This window comes from Doryrhamphus excisus, linkage group LG13 (assembly GCF_037039965.1).
Source record: "Doryrhamphus excisus strain RoL-2023G ecotype Guam linkage group LG13, RoL_Dexc_Guam_v1.1, whole genome shotgun sequence".
Lineage (NCBI taxonomy): Eukaryota > Metazoa > Chordata > Actinopteri > Syngnathiformes > Syngnathidae > Doryrhamphus > Doryrhamphus excisus.
Genome location: NC_136369.1, coordinates 5,673,696 through 5,700,906, shown reverse-complemented (window position 1 = coordinate 5,700,906; position 27,211 = coordinate 5,673,696). Strand labels below are relative to the sequence as shown.

Genomic DNA, 27,211 nt, shown 5'->3' with positions numbered 1-27,211 from the left:
AACAAACAAAATGGTAAACCTAAGTGACACCAGGAGAGTTAGCCATGGGTCTTGAGATGATCATCAGCCAATGGGCCTCTCTGTGGAAGCGCCTGTAAGATATAATTATTCTGAAAAAGCTGAAATAAACTCCAGCATACCCTAGTGAGATAAGCGGCATAGAAACTTAATGAATTTTGATTAGCAACAAGCTATGAATTGTGAATTAATACTTTCCAGTATGTTGACGCATGACAAAGCTAGTGGTCAAACATGAAAATGCATTGTCATCCGTTTTGGATGTGGTGTCAAAGTATGAAATTAATGTAGTCACGCAAAGCCTGATGCTACGTTGTGTATATGAAACTAATTATACCTTAACAACTACCACTTATTTACCGCAATGGCCAAATGAAATGAATGGGGGAAAAAAGCAACTAAGTGTAGTTACACAGTTTATCCAATAGGTGACGCCGTCGCTCTGTTCCAGCATGGGTCCCCGGGAGCAGGAAACAGGTAACATGACGGTACCGCCTCTGTCGGGGGGTTCTGCCAAAGTTGGACAACATGCATACCGGCAGTAACTTTGGAGACAAGCGGCCCTCAACGCAACTTTGTGAGCGGATGTAACGAAGCTGTTCCCTGGATCGGTACCTTGGCTCTGCCACCTAGAAGGCTACAATGTGATCGGGACTCACCTGAGCGGAACACTCGCTAACATATTTTCAGATTGGCTGGAAGAAACGGCTTTTTTCCCTGTTAATCGCAAATTTCTCACAATGTGGACAAGTAGCATTTTTCTGTTGGCATGTTTCTCCGGCATTGGTTTTGGAAACCTACAAAAATGTGACGAAGTACGCAAAGTTTTCCAACTGAGGCAAATTGGACCAAATCATTTACTGTCTTTAAATCCCAGGCCAGGTATGTGTGACTAACGTTACGTTTCTGTTCCATTTATTATGTATTTACTGGCTGCTGCTATTCGTATACTGAATCTATAAATATGTAAATAATGCAGCTGTCAAAGTGTAACTCTATAGAAGAGCCAAGATAGAGTTATGTGTGTGGTTTTAATATGCTGCATATTTCATTTTAGTGGTCATTTTGGTTTGAACACAGTAAGTTTATGCGGAAGATTCATACATCAATATTTTTATTACCTAGCTGGAACCTATCCCAGCCAATTTACGATCTCCAGTTAGGCTGACATGCATGTTTTTAGGATGTGAGAGGAAGAAAACCCAGAAAAAACTCAAACACAGGAGAATGTGAGCTAATGGAGATTCAATGGTATAGTTTGTGCTGCTCGGTGCAATGTCAAACATCCATCCAGGGTGGCGGGTAGTCTGCTTCATGAAAAAGTGTCATAAAACCTGGGTTTGATTCCCTGCTTGGGCATCTCTGTGTGGAGTTTGCATGTTCTTCCTAGGTGTGGGTTTTCTCCGGGTACTCCGGTTTCCTCCCACATTCCAAAAACATGCTAGGTTAATTGACGACTCCAAATTGTCCATAGGTATGAATGTGAGTGTGAATGATTGTTTGTCTATATGTGCCCTGTGATTGGCTGGTGAACAGTCCAGGGTGTACCCCGCATGGGATAGGCTCCAGCATACCCATGACCTCATAGTGAAGATAAGCGACATAGAAAACAAATGGGTGGAAAAAGTGTTGTTTAAAAGTCAAACCTGTTGTCTCAGCTCTGACCCCCAGCTACTTATAAAGTGGATAAGTAGCTTTCATGGATAAATATGCATTATTCTGTGAACCGAGAGTGGCGAAAAATGCTCCAGCTAACATACTTGCAAATATACCATTAATACTACATCTTAGTGCCCAGCACTGCAACCGTTATGGAAGCACATTTAAATTACATGAAAACCTGTAAGAGACCCCGACAACACCAGCGTCCCCTCCTCTCTCTTAAATAAAGCTGTGTGGTTAAAAATCTCAGCGCTGCTGCGTTTGCAGAATTGCTGGCCAAAAAAACAGCATTTTCATTTCTGAGATAAACAGAGTAGAAGGCCTCCTGTGATATCACCACATATAAGCTCAAGTAACACCAAATCTGCATACTGACACAGAGAAGAAGTCGAGCACTCCATTAGTGCATCCAAACAGCAACGAGAGATGCAGTGGATTATCTATAATTGACTGTCAGCTTGTGAAAAATAAGCACCAGAAATTCCAAGAATCCGAGACCTCTTCATGTTTGAGCCATCCTGCTAGATAACAAGGCCAGAATGCTGGCTGCAATAACTTTTTTTCCCACTTTGTTGGAAATGAGACCATCTCTCTGTAGCACAGGGGTCTCAGACACGCGGCCCGCGGGCCAAATGTGGCCCGCAGGACACTAGTTGGAGGCCCCTGTCTTGATATGAAAGTTTAATGTTAGTGCGGCCCGTGCAAGTTTGATATGGATGCTGTATGGTATCATGTACCCAGAAAAAATTATTACGTTTGATTAATGTTCATGTTAAAGGTGAAATAACTCTTAATAGTTATCCTCCCTATCCGTGTGGAAGTGGTAAGTTTTAGGCTATTTAAGTTTAAAGGAAATAACTTGAAGGCTACCGTTTAGGTCGCTAGCTCTCTAGTTTGCGAGTTAGCATGTGTCTCAAGTTGTAAATAAAAAGAGTATAAATGTGACTATAGTCGTGTTTTGTCATGTCTACAGGGCTCTAATAATGCTTTGTTAATTTTAATCTGAAAAAAATAATTTGTCTACCCAGCAACTATATGTGGTTTCTTACGTTTTTATTATTTGCCATTTTATTATTGTTATATTTATTTATTACTGATTGATTGATTTTCTTTATTCTTGATTTGTTTATTTATTTTTCATCTTATTTTGTGTAGAAAAATAAAAATTAAGATATTTGAGAACAGTGGAATGTTTTATCAGAGCTTTTCTTGTAGAAAATGGGAACCAAAGCAAAGTTTATTCATTTTTCTGTTTTTAATAAATGCGTTTTTTTTTTGTTGAAAAAACCTGATGCGGCCCAGTCTCACCCAGTGGCCCCCAGGTAAATTGAGTTTGAGACCCCTGCTGCAGCATATAGGTGGAAAAAAGCAAGATAGAGGAGCGCTTTCATGATGTTGTAGAAAAAGTTAGAATTCCTCCACATGTGCCATCACATCGCGATGAACCTCACAGGGAGATGATGGTATCTTTGGCAGCCTGTCTCAACATGTCCCAGGACCAGTTGCAGGGCTTCGGGTCCCTTTTCAAGATGTTCCATTTGTTCTGCATGGACACAGATTGTTAATCATTGTGGAAAATTTGACACACCTCTTTGTAACATATCTCTCAGAATGAAGCTGTTTGGGTTTACTTGCCCCAGTCAAGCATTACCACTTGTGTATTGCTAAAAAGTGTGACCGTTGTTTTGTGAAGTTCAAAGAAATTGTGTACAACATCACTTCATACATATTTGTCCACTCTTTTTTCTCTGGAAGCCATTCAAAGGAATGGGCTTTGTCCATCACTGTTATCCACGTATATCTACATTACATGGATGGAACTACAATCATCATTCAGTGAGTCTTTTTTTTGAAAGTTTTGGACAATTCTATAATTCCAATGATATTGTGTTGTAGCATGGATGAGTTTGGTGTAGAACTTGATAAAACACCTGAACTAGAACAGACAAAGTGAGTCAGCAGGCCCCCCTCGGGTCTAACATCATTAACCTCTGACATCACAAACATTTTTCTGTGTGAATGAACAAAAAATCCTGCAGAGAAAGTCTTCCTAGAAGAGTGGAACCACTTACGGATTGCACCGATTCCACATTTTCTTCAGTTTTCACTTCCTTCTTTTTCTTCACTTCCTGTCGATGTAACAGCCAGGTGTTTCAACTTTTCTTTTCTTCATACAGTTCATTTGTAGCTTCATGTATTGTTGGCAAACCACATGCACCTGCTGTGTCTTTTTGGTGTGCAACACATAAAGCAAATTGTCTGACAAAACCCCTTGGAAACACTACAGGTGCTCATGTTTATATTTTTCAAGCAACAACAATGTTATGCAAATACAAACTGCATTATTTTAGTTTAGTTTTTTCACCTCTTTACTATAAGAAAATTGTTATTATTTTATTAAATTAAATTAATGAAATTAAATTATAAATTATTATTATTATTATTTATTGGTAGAACATTTTTTATTTTTGGAAAGCCTGATGAGTCAACATTACAACAAGCAACACTGGTAACACTGGTCTGGGTAGTGTAATGTTCTTGCTTTGAGCTGTTATAATGATAAAAGTGGGAACTTAGACAATATGCATAGGTGTTCCTAAATATCTATTTCACAGGCAGCAGAGAGCGTTAACAAATGAATGTGTCCATGCTGTGTTTTTGTGGCACTAACAGGGGCGGGGACTGGCTGCATGCTTCCACAGCGGTGCTCAAACACCGGGCTTGTGGAGGTGCGCTCCAGCCAAAAGCATCTCTTGATTGCTTACTTGCTATCTTTTTCAATGTGTGCCGAGCTGAGTTTCTATACATACAAATGTGAATTTTTTTGTGAGTGTGACAGCACTTACTAGTTAGCTAGCTAGTTAGCTCTACGACAGCGAGTGCAGCTGCACACTCTCAGCCATGCAAGCTAGATTGTACGGCTTCATTGAGCGTCAACGTGAGTTGAAAAAGTGAACAACGAAAAGTGCCACACGTCACTGATACATAATAATATATATTATTATTCTGATACTTCTATATTGTTTTTTTTAGGCTCAGATCTTCAAGTATGTAAATCTAAAGGCCAGACGTGCTGTACCAAAAAGATGGAGGAAAGATACCAGATGGCAGCAAGAAGGGATATCCAAAACCTTCTTCAGACTTCCAGCTCCAGCCTAAAGTTTCTCATCTCGCGCAGTGTGGCTGCTTTTCATGGTAAGTGTCAGCTGCCTAAACCTGCAGAGATAGTTTAAGGCAGTGGTTTTCAAACTGTGGGGGGCATGCCCGGCGTTATGACGGGATTGGTGTTGGGATCCGATGAACATGTTTCCTTATTAATCCTTCAGGTGCCAGAGTTTTTTTCAAGGAAATATTCAGTTTGGGTGGCACGGCGATCAAGTGGTTAGCGCGCAGACCTCACAGCTAGGAGACCAGGGTTCAATTCCACCCTCGGCCATCTCTGTGTGGAGTTTGCATGTTCTCCCCATGCATGTGTGGGTTTTCTCTGGGTACTCCGGTTTCCTCCCACATTCCAAAAACATGCTATGTTAATAGACGACTCCAAATTGTCCATAGGTATGAATGTGAGTGTGAATGGTTGTTTGTCTATGTGTGCCCTGTGATTGGCTGGCGACCAGTCCTTGCCCGAGGACAGCTGGGATAGGCTCCAGCACCCCCGCGACCCTCGTGAGAAAAAATCGGTGGAAAATGAATGAATGAATGAATTCAGTTTTGATATTACTATTTCAAAAAGTTGCAACTTGAAAATGGTTACAGATACCGGAAGTTTATGAAAAAATTCCCATAACCCATAAATTCCATAATTTAATTTTTATGCTGCTTTCTAAGAAGTGTATTTCCTTCAGCACATTCTCTCGCGGCTGTGGCTACTTCCACGTTTTTTTTTTTTACGTTCCAGGTATGACCCCATATGCTACACACAAAAATAATTTCATCTCCGAAAGGCTTGCGTTGCAAAAAACAAGTTTGGCAACCACTGGTTTAAGGTATTAAATGGAAGTGATGTGAGCGCTTTGAAAACAGTGTGTTAGTGTTAGTGTGTATGTGTGCAGCGAGGGCCCTCTTCAAAGCACACAGAGCACTGTCTGTCCCTCCTTCCACATCAACCACCCCACTCTGATGTAGAGATCAGACAGGTCGTCTCCTCCTGAACGAGCCTCAGGAGGCCTACATTAGGGCTGAATACACTGTGTCCAAGTTAAACCTTGTGGCACTTAACACATCACTGAGGCAGTTAACACATCATTGACGAGTATTAGGCATAGATTACCTTTCTGTTTTTTTTTCTGGAAACTGGCTTCTGTTAGAAAATTACAATAATCAGATTTAAACCACTGGAAACTATTCGAGTATTGCTTTATACACGTGTTGTCAAAATTGTCTTGGGACACACTATTGCTTTTTATGGTGTGGAAGTCTATGTATGTGTATGTGTGTGTGTGTGTGTATACACTATATATAGAAAGTACATAAGCTGTACGATTTTCCTTTATAAATCACTGGTTGTTGGGATCAACCATTTCAGTTAAATACGTACATATATCATATAGCAGACAAACACAATGATAGATGAGAAGTGGAATGAATTTAATAGGATTTACAGAAAGTGTGCAGTAATTATTCAAGCAAAAGTAGGCAGGTGCATAAATTAGGGCACCCCAACAGAAAAATGACTATTTAGTAGATCCTCTTTTTGCAGAAATAAATGCTTCCTATAGCTTCCAATGAGGGTCTAGATCAGGGGTCTCAAACTCAATTTACTTGGGGGCCACTGGAGCTCGGGTCTGGGTGAGACTGGGCCGCATCAGGATCCCCCCCCCCCCCCCCCCCCCCAAAAAAAAAACGCATTTATTAAAAACCAAAAAATTAAAAAAACTTTGCTTTGGTTCCAATTTTCTACAAGAAAAGCTCTGATAAAACATTCCACTGTTCTCAAATATCTTACTTTTAATTTTTCTACACAAAATAAGATGAAAAATAAATAAACAAATCAAGAATAAAGAAAATCAATCAATCAGTAATAAATAAATAAATATAATAATAATAATAAAACCGCAAATAATAAAAACATAAGAAACCACATATAGTTGGTGGGTAGACAAATTATTTTTTTTCAGATTAAAATGAACAAAGCATTATTAGAGCCCTGTAGACATGACAAAACACGACTATAGTCACATTTATACTTTTTTTATTTACAACATATTGCGCAACTGCAGGGTCTTGAGACACATGCTAACTCGCAAACTAGAGAGCTAGCGACCTAAACGGTAGCCTTCAAGTTATTTCCTTTAAACTTAAATAGCCAAAAACTTCCACACGGATAGGGAGGATAACTATTAACAGTTATTTAACCTTTAACATGAACATTAATCAAACGTAATAATTTTTTCATGATGGTACATGATACCATACAGCATCCATATCAAACTTGCGCGGGCCGCACTAACATTAAACTTTCATATCAAAGCGGGGGCCTCAAACTAGTGTCCTGTGAGACCCCTGGTCTAGATTGTGGTTGAAGGTATTTTTGACCATTCTTCTTTCCAAAACATCCCCCACTGTAAATCATACCACAGATTTTCAATAACATTTAGGTCTGGGGACTGAGATGGGCATTCCAGAACGTCGTACTTGTTTGTTGTACTTGTTAGTAGAATTTGAGCAGTGTTTAGGGTCATTGTGTTCTTGGGAGTATCCAGCCTCGGCGCGACTGATTCTTCTGAACATTGTTGGCAAGAATCTGATGACACTGACTGGAATCCATGCAGCCTTCAACTTTGAAGGGGGACTGCTTCTTTTTGGGAATTTGCCCATCACTCACAATCCTAATGTGAAACATGAACACATATTTATTTCTCTTTCCTGTGCATTATAACTCCAGAAAACAATAATTTCAGGTAGCTTACAATGTTTTCATTGGGATACACCTATTTAGACTATGAAGCACTGATGATAACATGTAATAGTTGCAGTATCTTGCCGTAATTTGATGATAATGGAACAGGACCGAAACTTTATAACACAAGATAAATGTAACCGTAAATGGTCATTCATCCATTTCATTCCCTTTCATAATTTCTATGCATTTTGATTTATTTTGCATGTAAAACTATAATTTTAAAACTATAATAATTTGTTTTGTGTTAATAGTTTTGAGGCTTGTGGTGCAACTGTGCAAAGAACGACAGAGTCCACCACTGATGATGTCATAGAGAGGTAGAGATGACTTCAGGTTCCCGTTTCCATTTATCAGCAAGCTAAAAAGTTGTTTTGTGATAAAAATATATGAAAAAGGTGGCATTATAGAGTGTATTAACAATGTAAACAAGAAGCGCACTGTTTGTATGCTAGCTGGAAAATGTATGCACAGCACAGCACAATTTTGGCAAAATCTTTTGACATAAACCGAAAAACTTCCCAAGCGAGGAGCATTATATCCAAAAATTCACTGAACTTGTGTGATTGCAGTACAACAGAGATTCTTACTGATATGTAATTGGCCTTCCAGTTAATATCAGCGTTCTTTTTCTTGATTTCTTGATCATAAACTGTATTCTTTGAAATAACCTTATTCCTTTAATTCCACTAATGTTGAAAGAACAGTTTTATTTGCACAGTCAGGCTGCCAGTAGTTGTTAGAAAATACTTAGAGCAGCACTGGCGTTGTCTTCTGTGGGGTTGAAGCAAGTGTGCGTTCCTGCCAAACCAAACACAGTTCCTTGTCAACATCAACTCTCAACAGTTAACAAACATTGGCAGCTGCTTCCAGCAGGCTGCGTGCATACAAGCCAGCAGCTGATTCCATTCAGCTTTGTGGCACAATGGTGTGGAACAATGAAACGACTGCAAGATTACAAGTGTAGATCTTCCTAATGATTTTTCTCCATTAAAATGACGGAATGAAAACATAAAAAAAAAACTTTTTTTCTATATGTTTTAAAATGTTTTGGGGATAGATGACAGCTTCATCAGAATAATTGCAGTTCATACAGGCTTGGAAATTGTGTGGCTCCAATATGCATACCATGCCAGTAGTAAATACAACACACATACACACCAATATAGCTAAGAAATGTTAGTCAACTGAAAACATTAGCAGTGCATTTAGTTTCATACCTTTACAAATGCAACAGTTCGCTAAGTAATCACACCGAGGTGAGTGAAATCTTCCACTTTTCCATCAGTTTTCTGCTGTTGTTGTTTGAGTAGACAATAGATATGGTTGAGTATTACCCGAGTCGTTCAAAACAAACTCTTTGAGTTTCTTTACTGACTCGCGGGCATTCCTCTCTGTTCAACTTTCACTTATCCTGCTGATGTTAAAAAGGAAACCAAGTATTATTGTTATTAATTATTACTTCACAGAAAAATAGTAATAATGGACAGCAAGACATCATTGCTTCAAAAATTGAGTTTGCAACAATTGGTTGTTGATTATAAATCAAAGAAAGGTGGTGATTTAAAATACTCATTTAAATACACTATCTACATACATCAAAATACAACAACCATGACAATAAAATACAATGCAAACAAACAACCCAGATTAGGCACAGCAAGTAAAGACTGGGGCTGGAGTTGGTCATCGGTTTGAGCACAGACCTAAAACCTTGCTTTTTAATGCACAACACTAGACACACACAAACTAAAAAGAACGTCTAAAAACCTCAAGGTAGGGCTTAACAAGAAGAAACTGATGTTTGGGTTTGGTCACCTGTTCAGACACAGTCTCAAGTTCTTGTTTTTTAATGCACAAGATTAGACACATGCAATCCAGAAAATGATATGTAAATGTTACAAAAAAGTGGACTAATAAATTGACAATAAAAGCACAAATACTGCGGATTTCAGAAAACAACAGATGGAATGATACAGCACTCCACGAGAAGCAATGAAGTCTGTAAAATTAAATAATTAAAAAAAATCCCAAAATTGTTAACTATAATGACGGAAATTGTAATATTAATGATGATTATAATGATGGTCATAGTGATAAAGATTATAACAATAATGATGATAATGATAATAACAATAATAATATTACAATGATAATAATAACAGGGGAAAACAAGACAGTGACATGAACATGATTATATCTTGCAAAAAGGGGTAGCTTTTGCTTCAGCCTACTCCTTTTGGGATTGTGATCAGAAAGCTGAATACAAATGTAAATAATGGAAAGTTATATTTTGATTGATGTAAGAAATGCACTGTAATGTTTCATATATTTGCCAAAATAAAAAAAAAAACAAAAAACCATGGGATTAATTGTGCAACTGTTATTACCTCAGGCAAGCACAGTACTAAGCACGAGCACAGCACAGAGAGTATGTTTTTGCCGGCGTTTATTTGTTTGTCCATTAATATTCCAAATAACTTTGGAATGTCATCCTGTTCACCACCTGTCTTACTGCGCCCAACCTCAGCAGCAATGGTATAGGCGTTGCTTATGCAGCTCCACGATCCAACCACGTTCAAGAAGAGAAAGCTTCTTAATTAATGTTCATGTTAAAGGTTAAATAACTGTTAATAGTTATCCTCCCTGTCCGTGTGGAAGTGGTAAGTTTTTGGCTATTTGAGTTTAAAGGAAATAACTTGAAGGCTACCGTTTAGGTCGCTAGCTCTCTAGTTTGCGAGTTAGCATGTGTCTCAAGACCCTGCAGTTGCGCAATATGTTGTAAATAAAAAGAGTATAAATGTGACTATAGTCGTGTTTTGTCATGTCTACAGGGCTCTAATAATGCTTTGTTAATTTTAATCTGAAAAAAATAATTTGTCTACCCACCAACTATATGTGGTTTCTTAGGTTTTTATTATTTGCCATTTTATTATTATTATTATTATATTTATTTATTACTGGTTGATTGATTTTCTTTATTCTTGATTTGTTTATTTATTTTTCATCTTATTTTGTGCAGAAAAATAAAAATTAAGATATTTGAGAACAGTGGAATGTTTTATCAGAGCTTTTATTGTAGAAAATCGGAACCAAAGCACTGAAAAAGTTAGTATATTTTTCTGTTTTTAATAAATGTGCTTTTTTTTTGGAAAACCTGATGCGGCCCAGACCCTAGCTCCAGTGGCCCCCAAGTAAATTGAGTTTGAGACCCTTGTCCTAAACCTTTGATGAGGTGAAAAACAACATATCTCAATTTATCGAGTAGTTGATTCACAAGGGATTGAGTTTACCATCAGGGGAAACAGACGAAACATAATTTATCCATTGGGTTTCAGTTAAAAGTAGTGTTGTGTGTTGTTATCAGTAGTGATGAAAAGTGATTTGTGTGTCCTGGTGTCCTGACATTGATCTTGGATATCTGTTTGATATGAGCTATAAACACTATTTGTTTATATCGGCGTGCCTCTAAAATCTCAGACATCAGCACTCCGATAGAAGCAGTACTATCCAGACTCTGCTTCAGCACTTCCCCAACTATCCAGCAGCGCTAATAAACAGTAAGAATGTGCTAACCAGGGAGCAGGCACACTGTCAAAGTCTGCAAAAGACATTGTGTGCAAAACCGCCTGCAAAACCCACCATGCACGAGTACCCTGCGGTGGCACAGACAACAAAACAAACTTCATCGCGCATCCGAAGCAACACCCCAAAAATACAACACGAGGATCCTTGTGAAACCACAGAGAAACCAACCTCCGCCCCCCAACAACCAACACCATTCAAAACATCCTTAAGTTATTTGGTGCCTATTGTTGCTGACTACAGACTACAGTCACTTCAAAAAATAATGAGTTAATAAATAATCACTGTCTTGTGCTTGACTATGGCGTATTATCAGTCAAAAATATTGAAAAACAAGTTATATGTAGACCAGTCCAGGGTGTACCCCACCTCTCGCCCCAAGACAGCTGGGATACGCTCCAGCACCCCCGCAACCCTTGTGAGGATAAGCGGTAGAAAATGAATGAATGAAGTTATATGTAGTATTCTGGTCACAATGCATCAGTAATGTTATGAGAAATGATGATGATTACATTATCTTTCTCGCTATATGGAGACTGGCTACTCATACCAGTATCAGCCGATACTAAAGGCTGAAATGTTGTTATCATATCGTATCGGAAGTGAAAAAGTTGTATCAGGACATCCTTAACGAGGACAAGTAGTACACAACATCCCTTGTATTTTCTGAATGATTTGCAACCTTATGAGTTGGTAACCCTCCACAATTAATTTATGAGTATTAATATTTCAGCTCCATGTGTCGTTGCTGTTTCACATAATTTGTGTTTCTGAAGGCGGTATTTTGTCAGCAGATGATGCACAATATGCTTACATACACTCCCACACACAGAACCATCCACATAGTATTGTTTGGCCGGAGGGTTTTTTCAGAACCTTTGTCACATGTTGGAAACGTTACAGTGGCAACATGTGTATGGGAAGGCACAGATATACAAAAGGAAGTGGGTGGAAAAGAGCTGTTTTGTTGTGTCCGTGAACATAAAAGAAACACTAGACAAGCATTTAATCTGTCTTTCTTAACCAGGGAGTGTTCAATGATGCCGAATTGATGTGAGTCAACTGTTTTTTATTCATCTTGGGCGACAGTGTGTTTTGTTGTAGGTGCTTTCAAATTTTAATGGTAGTGGAAATCATCCAAAAAGTAATTAAAAATACCACTTATACATTTTCAGAGCAATTTACAAGGTTAAAAAGAATGACTAACAAGCTGTTTTTCCCCAGTTTTCCTCAACAACAGAACCAAAAAGCCCCTTTGATTTACTATTCAAATGATTGGCAGCCTGGACTGTAATTGGAGAAACAACAGCAAGCAGGAGCGCATTCAAACCGCAGACAGGAGCAGTGACGAGTTAAAAGGGAGGTTAAGGCTAATGCAGTCATTTGTTTGGCAAAGCCTTCAATTAGGCATCTTTATATGACGCAGCTGATGGGAAAGAGGTACAAGAAATTAGAAGAATGTAGATAAATTACAGTGTGTAACACTCAGAAGGCACGGGGAGATAAAAAAAACAACATAAAAAGTGCCATTTAAAATGTTTTTTCTCATCCGAGTGGGACTGTTTTCAGGGTGGGCATGTCTGTAATGGACCACGGTTATGCAATCTTTAAGGGCCTTTTAGAAAAGTGCTCAATACTTTCAGAATAAAGAGTAAATACGCTACAAAACAAGCATATGAGCTGCTAATTCCGAGTGGAGCTTCAAAGCATGGCTCATCTTGTTGCAGCGCTTCTTTACATTTTTCTCATTACTTCAGTCACAGCTTCTCAGTATTACGTCTTAATATCTGCACATCTCGTTTACAGCAGGGTTGATGTTTTTGAAAACATTGTTCTCATGAAAAAAACACGGAAAAATGCAGTATCTCACATTGACTCATGGATGGTGGAACATCATCAGCTTCGTAGCTCTGATTCCATCCAGTAAATTCAATTTTCAAATGAATTATTTCCTCAGATTTTGCAGTCTGTCAGAAAGTTTGTCAAAATGGAACGTTTTAATCTAGTTTTTGAGGTTTCTACAGATTGCACACCAAAACACACACACACACAGACACACAATGTGCGCATATGCACCCTGTTGAGCTTAGCTTCAAGAAAGACATGTTTTTCATCCTGTGCAGTTTTCTATTGCACCCATGGCAACCAAACATCCCAACCCCGTGCCAGGCAGGGGGCAAATAAAACTTGGAGACATAAACCACTGTTAGTCAGACCAGTCTAGACCAGTCGTTGTAGACCAGTCGTTTTAAAAGAATGTTGTTATACAGTTGTCAATTTGAACTTTTTGGCTCCTTTTGTGAGGCTTTCAAGGAATAGAGGGACATTTCACAAAAGTATGTCATCGAGCCCACTTGAAGAATGTTGCATAAGGAAACAAGAGCACTAAAAATAGTACAGCTCTGTACAAAGACTTAGACATTTTTCAACTGTTACATCAATGATTAAACAGCTATGACAGAGATATTTTTCAGAGCATCACAAAGATTTGTGTGCTGTTTTAGGTGCAACAGACTGTGGTTTAAGGCAGAACACAGGAATGTCTTCATCCACTCTTTGGTTTTGTTTGCAGCTCTCAGCACACTTGCTGTTCTTTTTTATTGAGTGTGGTGTGAAACCAGACACAAAAATAACAACAATAACAACACAACATATGGAAACCCTATCATACAACAAAGATGCAAACCCACACTACTGTAGCTTATAATTAAAAACAATACAAACTGCATGAATATTGCCATGCTTTTGTCTATGTTAGTTTAAAAAATGTATTCAATCATTTTGTCATATTCTCTGGATTCAATGTGGTCATATTGCCCATGGCATTTTAAAGTAAAACTGCATTTTGGAATTTGCCCATCATCCACAATCTTCATGGATTTGTCAATGATGGAAAAAATTCCAACAATTACACTGTTTATTATACTGTTATTTATTGCAGTATACCTTATGCAGCGATGTACTGCAGTCCCTTCTCATGAGTGTGAACTCTGCCATCAGTATCTACGTGTTTTTTTATTTTTATTTAACTGTGTTCACCTATATTATCTCTGTGTGGTACAGTACTGTCTGCATCACCTTATGGCGTTTTCTCTGCAGTTTATTGTTCAATCAACAAGAATAATGATGTCACACTCTTACATTAAATACATTACACAGGCTGTAAGTAATGGTGTACATTAATTTTTTTTATATTGGTCACATGCAAAATGAAACAAACATTATTTGTCTTATTTTGTCTTTATTTATTTAAGCATTTCAATATTTAAAAATGCAATTTTTGAAATACTTAATTCATTTGATTGTTTAGATTCCAATGTTTTTCAATGTTTTGCTTGTGAGTATGAAAGCACACTGGACTGTTAATTGCTAGTAGAGATTGTGTGTGTCAGGAGCAAATGTTCTCATAAAGCTGAGTCATTTGTTTCTGTTTTCAATGTCGGAAAACATCCACCATGATACATTTGCCGCAGACATAACATAAACAGTCTATTCATTGTTATGTTACTGTATGATTAATGTCTGGTGTTAAAGAAACTCACCTAAAAGTAGCACTAGAGCAGCGGGCACTAAACCACTTCTTTATAATGCTCTTTTTTTTTTATTTCCGTTCCCAGATATTGGACTATGACCAACCCTGATTCGCCCTATACCTGTAAATACACCATCATAGTTCTCCCCTTCCAGTAAAATGTTTATATTGGGCACAAATTGGCTGCTTGCCTAGATGATACTGGGAAAGTATGCTTTTTATAGAGTTCTTTTTCGGGATATTTTGTGCTGAGTGTGAATGTTAAATTCCATTTAAAGAGAATCTGGATTGCTTCCTTTGCTTTTATACTAGACTAACAGTGGTGCAAACAATAGTAGAATGAATCAGTTCAACAACTGCTATGATACTAGTATCAAATGTGGAGTTTCAGACATGTGCTTGCTTTTGTTGTTCACTTTACACGGTGGACGAGTGGTAAAGACCTGGTTTTGAATCTCCGCTTGGGCATAACTGTGTGGAGTTTGCATGTTCTCTTGATGCGTGCATGGTTTTTCTCCCACGTCCTCCACATACCAAAAACATGCTAGGTTAATTGGCGACTCTAAATTGTCCATAGGTATGAATGTGAGTGTGAATGGTTGTTTGTCTATATGTGACCTGTGATTTGCTGGCGACCAGTCCAGGGTGTTACCCCGCCTCTCGCTCAAAGACAGCTGGGATAGGCATCTAGGAAAATGGATGAATGAATTAATCCAGTCATGGGTAACTGCCAATCTGTTTTTTTTTTTTCCAACCTGAATGATTTAAAGCGGAAGCTCATGACTTGATCCTGGAACCTTATCCTGAGGTTAATGTTTGGATGGAATGCAATAAAACTTGGAACCAACTGTGATGATCACTTAACTTTTATAGCACCATAATTTAGCAAGCACTCAAAATGATCCAGCACTTTGCTTTAATGAGCAAATGACCTGTTTATTTCCTAAACACATCTGACATACTTTGTCTCTTTGAGTGAACGCTAGGGTCGTATTCACCACCCCTCTCATGCTTCATCGCAGCCTTTCTTGGCAATCACAGCTTCACTACTAATCAGTGCCTGAATCGTCTGGCTGGCCTATGCCAGTCATTCATCCATTTTTTTTGTACCGCTTGTCCTTATCGGAATGGTGCATGTCTGAGCTGACTGGTCAACCAAAGGGCGCATATTAACAAATTAACAAACTTATGAATAATTTCAAACCTATGGAGGTTTGAAACCTAACTGGCGTTTCCATGCATCTTTTGGGACATGGGAGGAAAAAACTAATGGAAGCAATGAGAGAACATACCCCACCAGGTACAAAGCACCTGATGAAAGAAATGATCTGAGGCTGTTATAGGTGTAATGACCAGGTGTTCAAGTCTTAACCACAGTTATGTCCGTGGCATCATGATATTGTCTGCAATAAAAGCACTCACTCAGGTTTGTCTGGTTGTGAGATAAATAGTTGAGTATTTTGAATATGTTGAGCGCTTGGGTGGATTTGTTTGAAATGCAGGTTTGAGTCACACAGCTGCCCTTCGCTCTTTTGTACAGGACCTTTCATTTGGCCGCCTCTTTGTGCACCGGGCCTACAGACGTGCCTTCTTTTGTTGTCACTACCTCCAAGCAGAGTGTGTGTATATGAGCGCATGTGTGTGCCCCGTCCAAAGCGGGGGCCTCCTTGAGATTCCCACATGAATTTGGGCTCGGCTTTGTGGATAGTCGATCCAGGGGAGGACAGAGAGTGAAGAAGAATGAGCGACCGATGGAGAGAAGGTTTGGGAGGATGCCAGATCCTATTGAAAGTCTTTGCACAGTGTTTGAAGTCAGAGGATGAGGATTTAGGGGGAAGCTGGATTATTCAGTAAATAGCCTTCTAAAATCCAACCGTTTGGGCGACTTCAGTGAAACAAACTAGTCAGGCTAACCACAGCTCTTCCCATTCCTTCTATCTTCCAGCCACAGAGCATCACTTGTCTAATCACACGTTCGTGTCACTTAATGACATGCAGTCTTATTTTCATTTGCTTGTGGGCAAGAACATGCCCACAAACATGTTTATTTTAGCTCAGCTTTGGAGCGCCACAGAAATCCAAAGTATGCAAATTGTAGTTTTATGTTGTTGTTTCCCATAAATATCTCTTAAATGCCTGCCGTCAAACAATACTCTGATAGATTAGTCAGGTGCTTTGGTGCTTTGATACTTTGATCCCAACAACCAGTGATTTATAAAGGAAACTCTTGAAAATTACAATTGATTGGCTGTCGCCGCCGTGCAGCAACAATGAAATTCCACTTGTTGCTGGTGTGGCTGATGGATAAAACAACCATGCGGTAAGATGCACACACCTTTCACAATTGTCACCTATGGTATTTGAAGCCGCTACGTTGTGTAGGTTGTGTAGGTTGTGTAGAAAAGTCACTTGTTTGATTGCGACAATCGTGCCATGAAGTCCATTGTGGAAATATCTCGCCATATCGCCATATTGAGCAGAAATGGGAATTATTCAAAACTTGTTTTCCAGTAAACTTTTTCATGTTTTCTGGCCTTTTTTGCACAGCTTGATTTTGTACCCAAAGTGAGTAGTATTTTTATTTTTTCTTGTAAATTTATTATTGCGCTTTAACCAAGTAAAAAAAAATCTTGATTATCAACTAAAATTTTGGTAGAATAATCGATTATTAAAATATTCGATAGCTGCAGCCCTAATCCTAACTCTCCCACAGGCTATTGATAATACTTAATAATAATACTTAATAATGTGCCAGTCCCGCCCACTAGGCTCTTTGAATGGAGCTTATGGTGCTGTTACGGTGTATGAATCACCCAAAAGAGGAAATCACACTGTTCAGAAAATTCTTTATTTATACATTATATAGAATTCAAAGAAAGCGCTTGATCTGGTTGATTCGCCACCGTGCAAAGTTGCCACTGCATTCCAGGTTACTGCCATGCCCTAATGATACCACACACACACACATACACATACACCACAATATCCAATTTACAGCCACCCACTGCATGGAGATGAGCTCTAAAAATACACACACTTGTCAGCATTTTACGTGGCTTGTCTCCCATGGGTGCGTTTGAAATGGAGATTTATAGCTGCTGGTACTTGTCTTTAAGCCATTTTCTAGATGAGATGATACAGCTTGCTCCTAAACCATAACCTGATTTTTATGACATCTTTTATGCCCTTTTTAGAGATTTACTGAGTTATGTTGAGTAGTGCAGAATGATATGCCAGTGTCATGTTTGTGCAGTCACGTCGACGAGGCAGCTAACATTTTTTTTTTTGTAAGGAAAAGCAATGATTGAGCTGCCCACGGAAACCATGTGTGCTCTATTTGGTGGTTTGGTGCTAAAACCCAAACCCATAACAGGCTTTCCTTCTTAAAATAAGGCCAGACATCACTCTTATACATCACACAGAGAACGAGATCTTTATTTCAGGTTTTTTAAGAAAAGGTTCCGGAACGCTTCTCCTGAACTCTCCGAATTCTGATTTAGAAATCGCTTCCTCGGTCAGTTAGAAGGAAGGAAATATTTCCTTTCAGGGATTATTGTGTCGTCTGACTGATGAAATCCTAGACACACCAAGCCTTGTGTGTGCACCCTTATTTCAGCGGTTCCCCCTCATCCTGTCATTCTCTACATGGTACATAATGGCATAATTGTCCTGCTTATCAACATCATCCTGGCATGTGTGGCTCATGAGTTTTTACAGCGAGTGGGTTACTACTGTTTTCAAATCCTTTTCTCATTTCTACATTAGATTGGATTGATTTGTCTTGTTGATGGAACAAGTTTGTTTTTTGCAGCATCATTACTCCCATAAAAGAAGCGTAAGAAAGGTCACATAGATTCCCATGAATTTTTTTAATGCTTGGTGGGGTGGGACACTGATACACTGCATAAATGTGTGAATGAGTTTCTTTCATGGCTATCATCATCGTGGTAATGTCACAACATTGATAGTTGAAGTGAAAAATTCAGTTTTCACATTGAAACCTCAATTTTTATCATTAATTCCTTCCAAAAGCTGTGAAAAAACAAACAAACATAAGTAAACCAAGCACATTTTCCCCATAGAAAATAATGCAAATTCAACGAATCCCTTCAAGACACCCCAAAATATGAACAAAAATACATTCCATAGAGTATGATTATAGTTTTACATGCAGAAAAGTTCATTGGTTCCAGACCCCACTGTGATGAGTCAAGTAGGATTACTTTTTTATAAATGGAATATTTTTGCAGCGAGTTGTGAGATAATTTAAAACTTCATTGTTTCATCAATCTGGTGCTATATTTTGGACATTACAGTAACGCTACTGTCACTTATACGTTGTATGTCTGAGGATCATTGAGGTAATTGCTCTACTTATTATCTTACTTATTATTTAAATTATTTGTACAAATTACTGTTTACGCTGTTCATTGTTCATGTTTGATGTCATCTATTTATTCTCTACATTATTTATTATTTATTATTTATTATTTATTATTTATTATTTATTATTTATTATTTATTATTTATTATTTATTATTTATTATTTATTATTTATTATTTATTATTACAGGCGAGCCAGGCAACAACATTTCGTTGGCAATTTCACTGCTGTGTTATTGTGCAATGACAATAAAGAAAGTCTATGTCTATGTACGATAACCGAGACAGTGTATGAAAACTGGGCCCAAATTTGGGCACATTTTTTTGTCTAAAAACAAAACATATGAAAATGAGGGTATTTGAAAACCGAGGTTCCACTGTACTAAATGAGATACATCCCACTTGAAGGACATATTTGATATATTGTAGTGGAAGCAGTTGTGAATATTGTTCAATTGAAAAAAATCCAAGACTTGAAGGAGGTATTGAGTAATGAGCTGGTACATTGGGAGCATAGGTAAAAGAATAACCTTTTTTAAATTTTTTAATGAAGGAGTACATTTCAATCCGATTTCAAAACCAGGCTAACTTGTGTTAACATTATGAGGCTGTGTTTTCTTTACCCTTTATAATGTATCAGGAAATGTTCACTGACCTGTTTGTATTGCCAAGTTCAGCAGAGTAATTAGCGGCGTGCTGCGTGCACTATGCCTGCTTTACAGACTCACCACTTCTTTAGTCACAGGAAGGCCTCAGCAGCCTCACACAGAGCCACCTTTGAAAACTAATGAATGCTTTATTATGATATTCTTGATTTTCACTGTGGCAGCTCTCCCTTTGGGATCTTTTGTGTGTATGCGTGAAGGGTTTCGGAGTTTTTTTGTTGGATCATATATTTACAAACCCTGACCTGTGTTTCTTCATGTATAAGATGTTTGACCTGCATGTACCAGACACACACGCACACACACTTCTCGACAAGAAGCTCTTGTGTCCTGCTTTATTGACCCCCTCTGCTTCTTTTCCTGAACGGCATATTAAAGGCTATGTTCACAGCCGAGCTCTGTGCTCTTTGAAGTGATTGAAAGCTGCAACTGATCCTCAAATATTGACTTTTAAGCCTCGTGGAGGAGGAGAGCAGCAGGGTGGAAAGATGGAGAGCAAAAGGACAAAGACAGACTGATAAAGAGAGGAGTATTGTTTTGTTGTTAGTCAGGTGTGTCCGTTCAGATTTATGACAACTCTGGCTATATCCTTATCAGTGGCAAATGTGTTTTACTGATGTGAAAGAGGAAGCTCCTCATGCACGCCGCTTCCTCTGTGTGAGTTCGAGCACACGTCTGCAACACCTCTATGCAGGCTATGAAACAATACCCTCTTTATTGAAAGTGCAGGAAAAAAAATATCCCATGGCTCTCAATATGTCTTCGTTATTTGTAGGTCACTTTGTTGGTCATTCAAGCAGGGGGTCGAACAATCCCGTCTGTCTGCAACCTTTTTTTTTTGACTCAGGCAGATTTGGACTTACAGTATTTTGTTTTTCATGTTTTGCTCCCACTCCTCCTTCAAACATGTTTGCACATGTCTCAACACCAACAAACACACCGCACAGAATGGCCTCAGTCTTTCAGGCTGTTTTGTTTGTAAATCAGTGGTTGCAGGAACACGGAGCGCTCTCAACACACACTTACTGCATTGCGTCTGTGTTCTGAAAGGATGTGGACGTGCCAGTTTGTGCATAATAATGCTCTATCCTCTTATCTCTTGTCTTCTCTACCTTACAGTATGTCAGAGCTTTCAGCTCTCATGCAGGTCTAGTTCGTTTCAGTTCCTCACATTCTTAACACAAAAGCGGTCTTCTTGTCACGTCCGGGCTTGCGAGTCTTGCAGTACGACCCCAGGATGCAGAGAGCAGGACCAAAAGTGCAGATAAAAGGTTGTTTCTTTAATGATGTAATGGCGGCAGCAGGATAACAGACAGCAACTACCAAACCAAAGACAATTCGTAATGAAGCCACAACAGAAAGACCGCGCACCTGAACTAAATAGGGATAATGAAATTAGAAGCAGGTGCGTGAAAAGAGCAGGAGCAAGGAAAACGGAAGGGAACAACAAAGGAAGTGGTTACCAAAATAAGGGCATGGAAACCGGAACAGAGGTAAAGAAGGAAACTAAGAGTTGTCACAAGGGGGGAGAAGCCTGCTTGGAAACCTCATATTACGAATATACAACATAAGGTGGCCAGAAATATTTCAGTATTGAACAAAGCAAAATTTGTTCTCAATCAAAAATCACTCCACACTCTTTATTGCTCTCTGGTTCTACCATATCTTACTTATTGTGTGGAAATATGGGCTAATAACTATAAAAGCAATCTTCACTTGCTAAATGTACTGCAAAAAAGGTCAGTAAGGATAATTCATAATGCCGCATACAGAGAACATACTAACTCCTTATTTCTAAAATCACAAATACTTAAACTTGCTGATATAGTTAATCTTCAAACAGCTCAAATAATGCATAAGGCTAAAAATAACCAATTACCTAAAAATGTCATCCAATACTTCTCTACAAGAGAGGAGAAATATGATCTCAGGGAAGAACTACATTTGAAACACTTCTATGCTAGGACTACGTTAAAAAGCCATAGCATTTCAGTATGTGGAATCAAACTATGGAATGGATTGAGTAAGGACCTCAAACAATGCACAACGATGAGCCAATTCAAGAAACAATACAAGCAGTTGATGTTTGCTAAATACAAGGATGAAGAGTCTTGAACCAGTCATGATGTGCTATATATATCACAAAATTGACACTTACTATGGTACCCATTATGTCATTGGATGGTCATATCACCTCATACTTCGGTACAAGGTACATTATAAAAAAAACCCAAAACAAACAAAAAAACCATCAACCTGTATTATGGAAAGCAGGAAGTGAACAAATGTAACAGTTACTGATTGTAAAAGTACCAGATGGAGGGGTAGGATTTAATAAGCTTTGCTTCTTCCTACTCCTTTTGGACATGTGGAACTGTGAACTGATTATGGGATGCACTCAATTGTAATCTGATGTATGTTGAAATGAAATAAAACCATTACCATTGCATAAAAACATATTCACTAGCAGTTAGTATGTGCATTTTTGTCGGGGTCTGAAAACGCAATCACAGGGGAGCATATTATCGCTATATTCCAACCCCGGCACTGCATGCGCAGTAGGAACCGAGATAAAAGGTGTGTAGGCTGCTTACTTATCTATTCGTCAGTGCTAATGAGACATTTTCTCAATATCTGACCATATTAACTACTGTTTTTTCAGCCTGCATTATTGGGGCATGTCCTGTCATGTTGGCAACTTGCATGAGTGTGCTTCATTCACCAATTATGTTGGTTGAAAGGACAAGAATGTTTTAAGGTTTTTCATACTTTCAGTCTGCAGAAATATCAACTGGCTCCTCTCCATGTGAAGGAGAAACTCTGAGCCCCTCCTTGAGGACCGATCCCTTCATCTGATCTCTTAGGGTGCATTCAGCTCCCCTATGGAGGAAACTCATTTCAGCCGATTGTATCCGCAATCTTGTTCTTTCGGTCATGACCCACAGCTCATGAGCATAGGTGAGGGTGGGAACATAGATTGACCGGTAAATTTAGAGCTTTGCCTCTTTTCACCACGACGGTCCAGTACAGTGGCCGCATTACTGCAGATGCTGTACCGATCCGCCTATCAACCTCACCTGAACTCCTCCACCTGGGGAGGAAAGCATGCAGTACAGATGTACAATAGCAGTTCCTGCAGCCTATTGAATGGCGCTGTGCTTCTCTGTTGTGGTCACAGCCATTCAGAAAGAATGAATCATTAATAGCAACAATATTTTCAGCTGTTGGCATTTGAGCTCTGAAAAAACTGATGCGTCAAATAAAAGTTTATCTGATGTTGATGTGAGCTCTGCAGTGAACCGGACGTGCATGTGTTTTTGTGTGTGTGTGCACCAATCCAGGTCCAGATATTAACATTTTAAAAGGATTTAAAAAATAACTGGAGAAATAAGAAACACTTACAGAATATGGTTTTGTATAATATTTGATGCCTACCATAAAAAAATAAACAGAAAACTGTCCCCCTCTAGTGGACAAAATAACAAACAGCATGCCATGAACCTTTTCCTGCTATAAACCCACGCAGCGTGACAATATACATATATATATGTATGTATATTGTATATTAAAGAGGCATATATATTGTATATGTATATTGTATATATATAGATATTTACATCCATTACCAACAAGTCCAGGGTGTACCCCGCCTCTCGTTCGAAGTCAGCTGGTATAGGCTCCAGCATACCCCCGCGACCCCAATGAGGCTAAACGGCATAGAAAATAAATGAATGGATGGATGCATCCATTACAAAAGCTGAATCAAATATTTGTCTTTTACTTTTGACACTGTTAGAGGTATTTATTTAAAATTATATTGACATTATTGTGACTGAACATGGTGAATTATTGTTTGTCTATATGTGCCCTGTGATTGGCTGGTGACCAGTATCCAGTCTCTTGCCCAAAGTTAGCTGGAATAGGCTCCAAACGACAAAGGCTGGATGGATTATTGTGACTATAGTTAGCACTGGTGTAAAACTGTTAAGTTTTAAGAGCTGCTTCTATAACTTTGGATTCTTAATTGCACCAGGAATGCACTCAAAATTGAGCATAAGTATCTTTGTGCAGTTCTTTTGATACAGCTTTTTTATCTCATTATATTGTGCCTGTGTTCTACCCTTTGTTTTCACTGTAATTCTTTCTGATCTGTGTGCTTGTATTCATGTTTAAATACAGAAAAGCGAGTAAGTAAGCATTAGCACATGACACAGGGGGGTAGAGAAATAGAAATACTTTTCCGCCTTTCACTGCCAACTGCCAGAAGTCTTGACCTTAAGTGTAACTCATCATCGGATTAGCTCACACTGTCACAGTTAACGAGATCATCCTACTTGGAAAAAAAGAGTGCATCATTTATGGGAGGCAGGAAGAAAATGGGATCAAACGTGAAAGCCTTTTAGATGTGGAGAAAAGCTACCATACATTCTTTCAGCTGAACGGGTTGTGTAATTGGCATTAAAAGCCAATGGGCCTGGATGATGGCTGATGATACTCAAGAGGGGTTTTTCAACCAATTTTTAGGGACATGTGTCAATCAGAGCGATAAAGGCTGTGTTTTGACTGTTAATAAAGAGCAATGAACACACTAATACGCTCATTCCCAAATGCAATGGATTATTTACCTCACATTAACCATGATACCAGCTGGATTAACCATCCAGCTGCTTGTTAAATGAAGCCGATCCATAAAAGTCAGCGCTTTCTGTCATGCTGGCTCAGCCTCCTTTCTGTTCTCCTGCTGTCAGAAATACAAACATGTCTGCTTCCTTCTTATCAGTCAGGTCATTTACACTCAGAACAAGCACACAGACAGCTACACTCGTTGATGTGGTGTCTGTCTGCATCCGGAAGCAACACACTTACTCTAAACCAAGATTGAGTAAGGTCTATCTATGCATTTTTTGCTGATATCAATATGAAATGAAACCCTGCACGTCACCCTATAACCATTCATTCATTCATTTTCTACCGCTTTTCCTCACGAGGGTCGTGGGGGTGCTGGAGCCTATCCCAGCTGTCTTCGGGCGAGAGGCGGACTGGTTGCCAGCCAATCACAGGGCACATATAGACAAACAACCATTCACACTCACATTCATACCTATGGACAATTTGGAGTGGCCAATTAACCTAGCATGTTTTTGGAATGTGGGAGGAAACCGGAGTACCCGGAGAAAACCCACACATGCACGGGGAGAACATGCAAACTCCACATAGAGATGGCCGAGGGTGGAATTGAACCCTGGTCTCTCGCGCTAACCACTCGACCACCGTGCCGCCCACCCTACAACCAATGCTTCTCAATTAGTGGGATGCATGCTTGCATGCTTGTTCAGTTTCTTAGTAGTATTTGAAAGTGAGGATGGGGGCAGGGCGGATTTAACCCCCAGTGGGACCATGACAAAAATGAATTGAGAACCACTGCCCGGAAATACACTTAAATTGGCACCTAAATTGATTTTAAAGGGGACCTATTCCCACTTTTAAAATGTTGTATTCTGGTATTAAATGATGCCAAAGTTTCAGATAATGAGGTTTAGGCATCCCAAGTTTGGGAAGGCTCTGGTTTCAGAGAAGTGTTTCTAACACTGCCGTGCCTTGTGAGAAGTCACAGGCTCCATCCAGCCGGTGACTTTCTTATGGGCCCGCCCAGGTACATACAAGCTGTTAGCTGTACAAGCTGAGTGGGAGCAATCATAGTGGAGCGGGCGTGCCCGGAGGGGGGCCGTGGGTGGAATAAATGAGACCGTTTTGGAAAGCCAAGGAAATACAGCTGGAATAGGTACAGAGGAGTTCAATGCAGACCTGCCAACATGTACAAATTTATAGTACTCAACATGCAATTTGACTCTTGAACATACGTGCATGCTCTCCATTTTGTTGCATTTCCCTGGTTTATGTTCAGTCTGTACAGTACAGATAAATGAATGATTACGGGAGAATAGGAATGTTGGTCTCGGTTCCCATCGATAATTTATGCTTGATGCTTGATGCCCAACTGTCACGCTCTGTGTGGGTTTGCACGTGACAGTTTATGTTTGAGTTCCCCGTTTGGGCTTTGGTTTCCATTTTGAACTTTTTGTATTGGACTTCCTCTTTTGCCTCCTTTTCCTTAGTTGCCATGGTTACCCACACCTGTGCCTAATTTGTCCCATTATTTAGTTCAGGTGTGCTTGGATTATTATCATTTGTCCTTCTGCTACCTGGGTTGCCTTTTTCCTGCTGCCGCAATTATTGCAAAAATAAATATTTTTACCTGCATTCGGTCCTGCTCTCTGCATCCTGGGGTCGCACCGCAACACAGACATGCCGAAGCGTGACAGAATAATCCCACCAAAAGATGACGACCTCGCAGAGAATGCCTTCTGGACCTGGCAGCTGTTCAAAGCCATGGAAGACGAGGAAATGGCGAGACCGCCATGGGAACTGGAGGACATGGTGCGCGGGCCGGACGACACGCTCGTCTCAAAGGCGTGGTTTTGTCCCGGACCCACCGGCAACACTCCAGACCGTCCGCGACGCCGACGCAAGCCGCGGCGCCGGAAGAAGCCCTGCTCGTCCTCTCCACGCCGAGCTAAGGTACCCCCGCCCTCCTACTCTGCTGGTTTCGACGAACTCGACGGAGATGTCGAGTTCGACGAGTGGACCCGGCATTTTTTCAAGGAGTTGGAGCAGGCGTGTGCGAGGTACACGCCGAAGGAGCTGGAGACCATGGTATGGGGGCCGGACTACACGCTAGTGCCGATGGCTTCACACGCTGCACACCCTCCGACGCGATGGCGTCGCCAAGAGGTGTGGCCGCCCTCTTCCGCCTCGCCATGTCACGCCACTGCACAGCACTACCCTCTCGCTGTTGCCGAGTCACAGCCCGTCGGGCGTTCCCTGACGGCTCCCGTGGCAAGTGGCGAGGCTCCCCGGATTCCTCCAGTTCCCAAGCCACGCAGCCCCAGGTGTCCCCAAGACCCGGCTCCCGTGCCAAGCTGCGTGGCCTCACAGATTCCTCCAGTTCCCAAGCCACGCAGCCCCAGGGGGTTCCAAGACCCGGCTCCCGTGCCAAGCTGCGTGGCCTCACAGATCCTGCCAGTTCCCAAGCCACGCAGCCCCAGGGGTTTCCAAGACCCGGCTCCCGTGCTTAGCTGCGTGGCCTCTTGGATTCCTCCAGTTCCTAAGCCACGCAGTCCCAGGTGTCCCCAAGACCTGGCGCCCGTGCCCAAGCCGCGCAGCCCGAGGGGTTCTCAAGACCCGGCTCCCATGCCAAGCTGCGTGGCGTCCCTGATCCCGCCCATGCCCAAGCCGCGCAGCTTCAGGACCAAACAAGTGGCTGTGGCCGGGACTGCTGACCTGGAGGAGCCAGTGACCCTCCTCCAAGCCTCCCTCCTCCCTGCCCTGGGTTCGGCCCCCTCGGATTACGGCGTCTGGGATCCGCCTTCGAGAGGGGGGGCTGGTACCACCTGCTGGGCTACGGTG

The 27,211-nt window shown here is 40.2% G+C and overlaps 1 protein-coding gene across 1 annotated transcript in view; it reads left to right on the top strand.

The window, feature by feature from the left end:
* The first annotated feature begins 525 nt into the window (after positions 1-525).
* The window catches only part of gpc5a (glypican 5a), a 133,861-nt gene continuing 107,175 nt past the window's right edge, over positions 526-27,211 (top strand). Inside the window, exons 1-2 of the mRNA XM_058089688.2 lie at positions 526-900; positions 4,714-4,875. Of these exons, the coding sequence (XP_057945671.2) occupies positions 759-900; positions 4,714-4,875 (304 nt within the window). The 5' untranslated portion in view covers positions 526-758. The remainder of the gene's footprint in view (positions 901-4,713; positions 4,876-27,211) is intronic.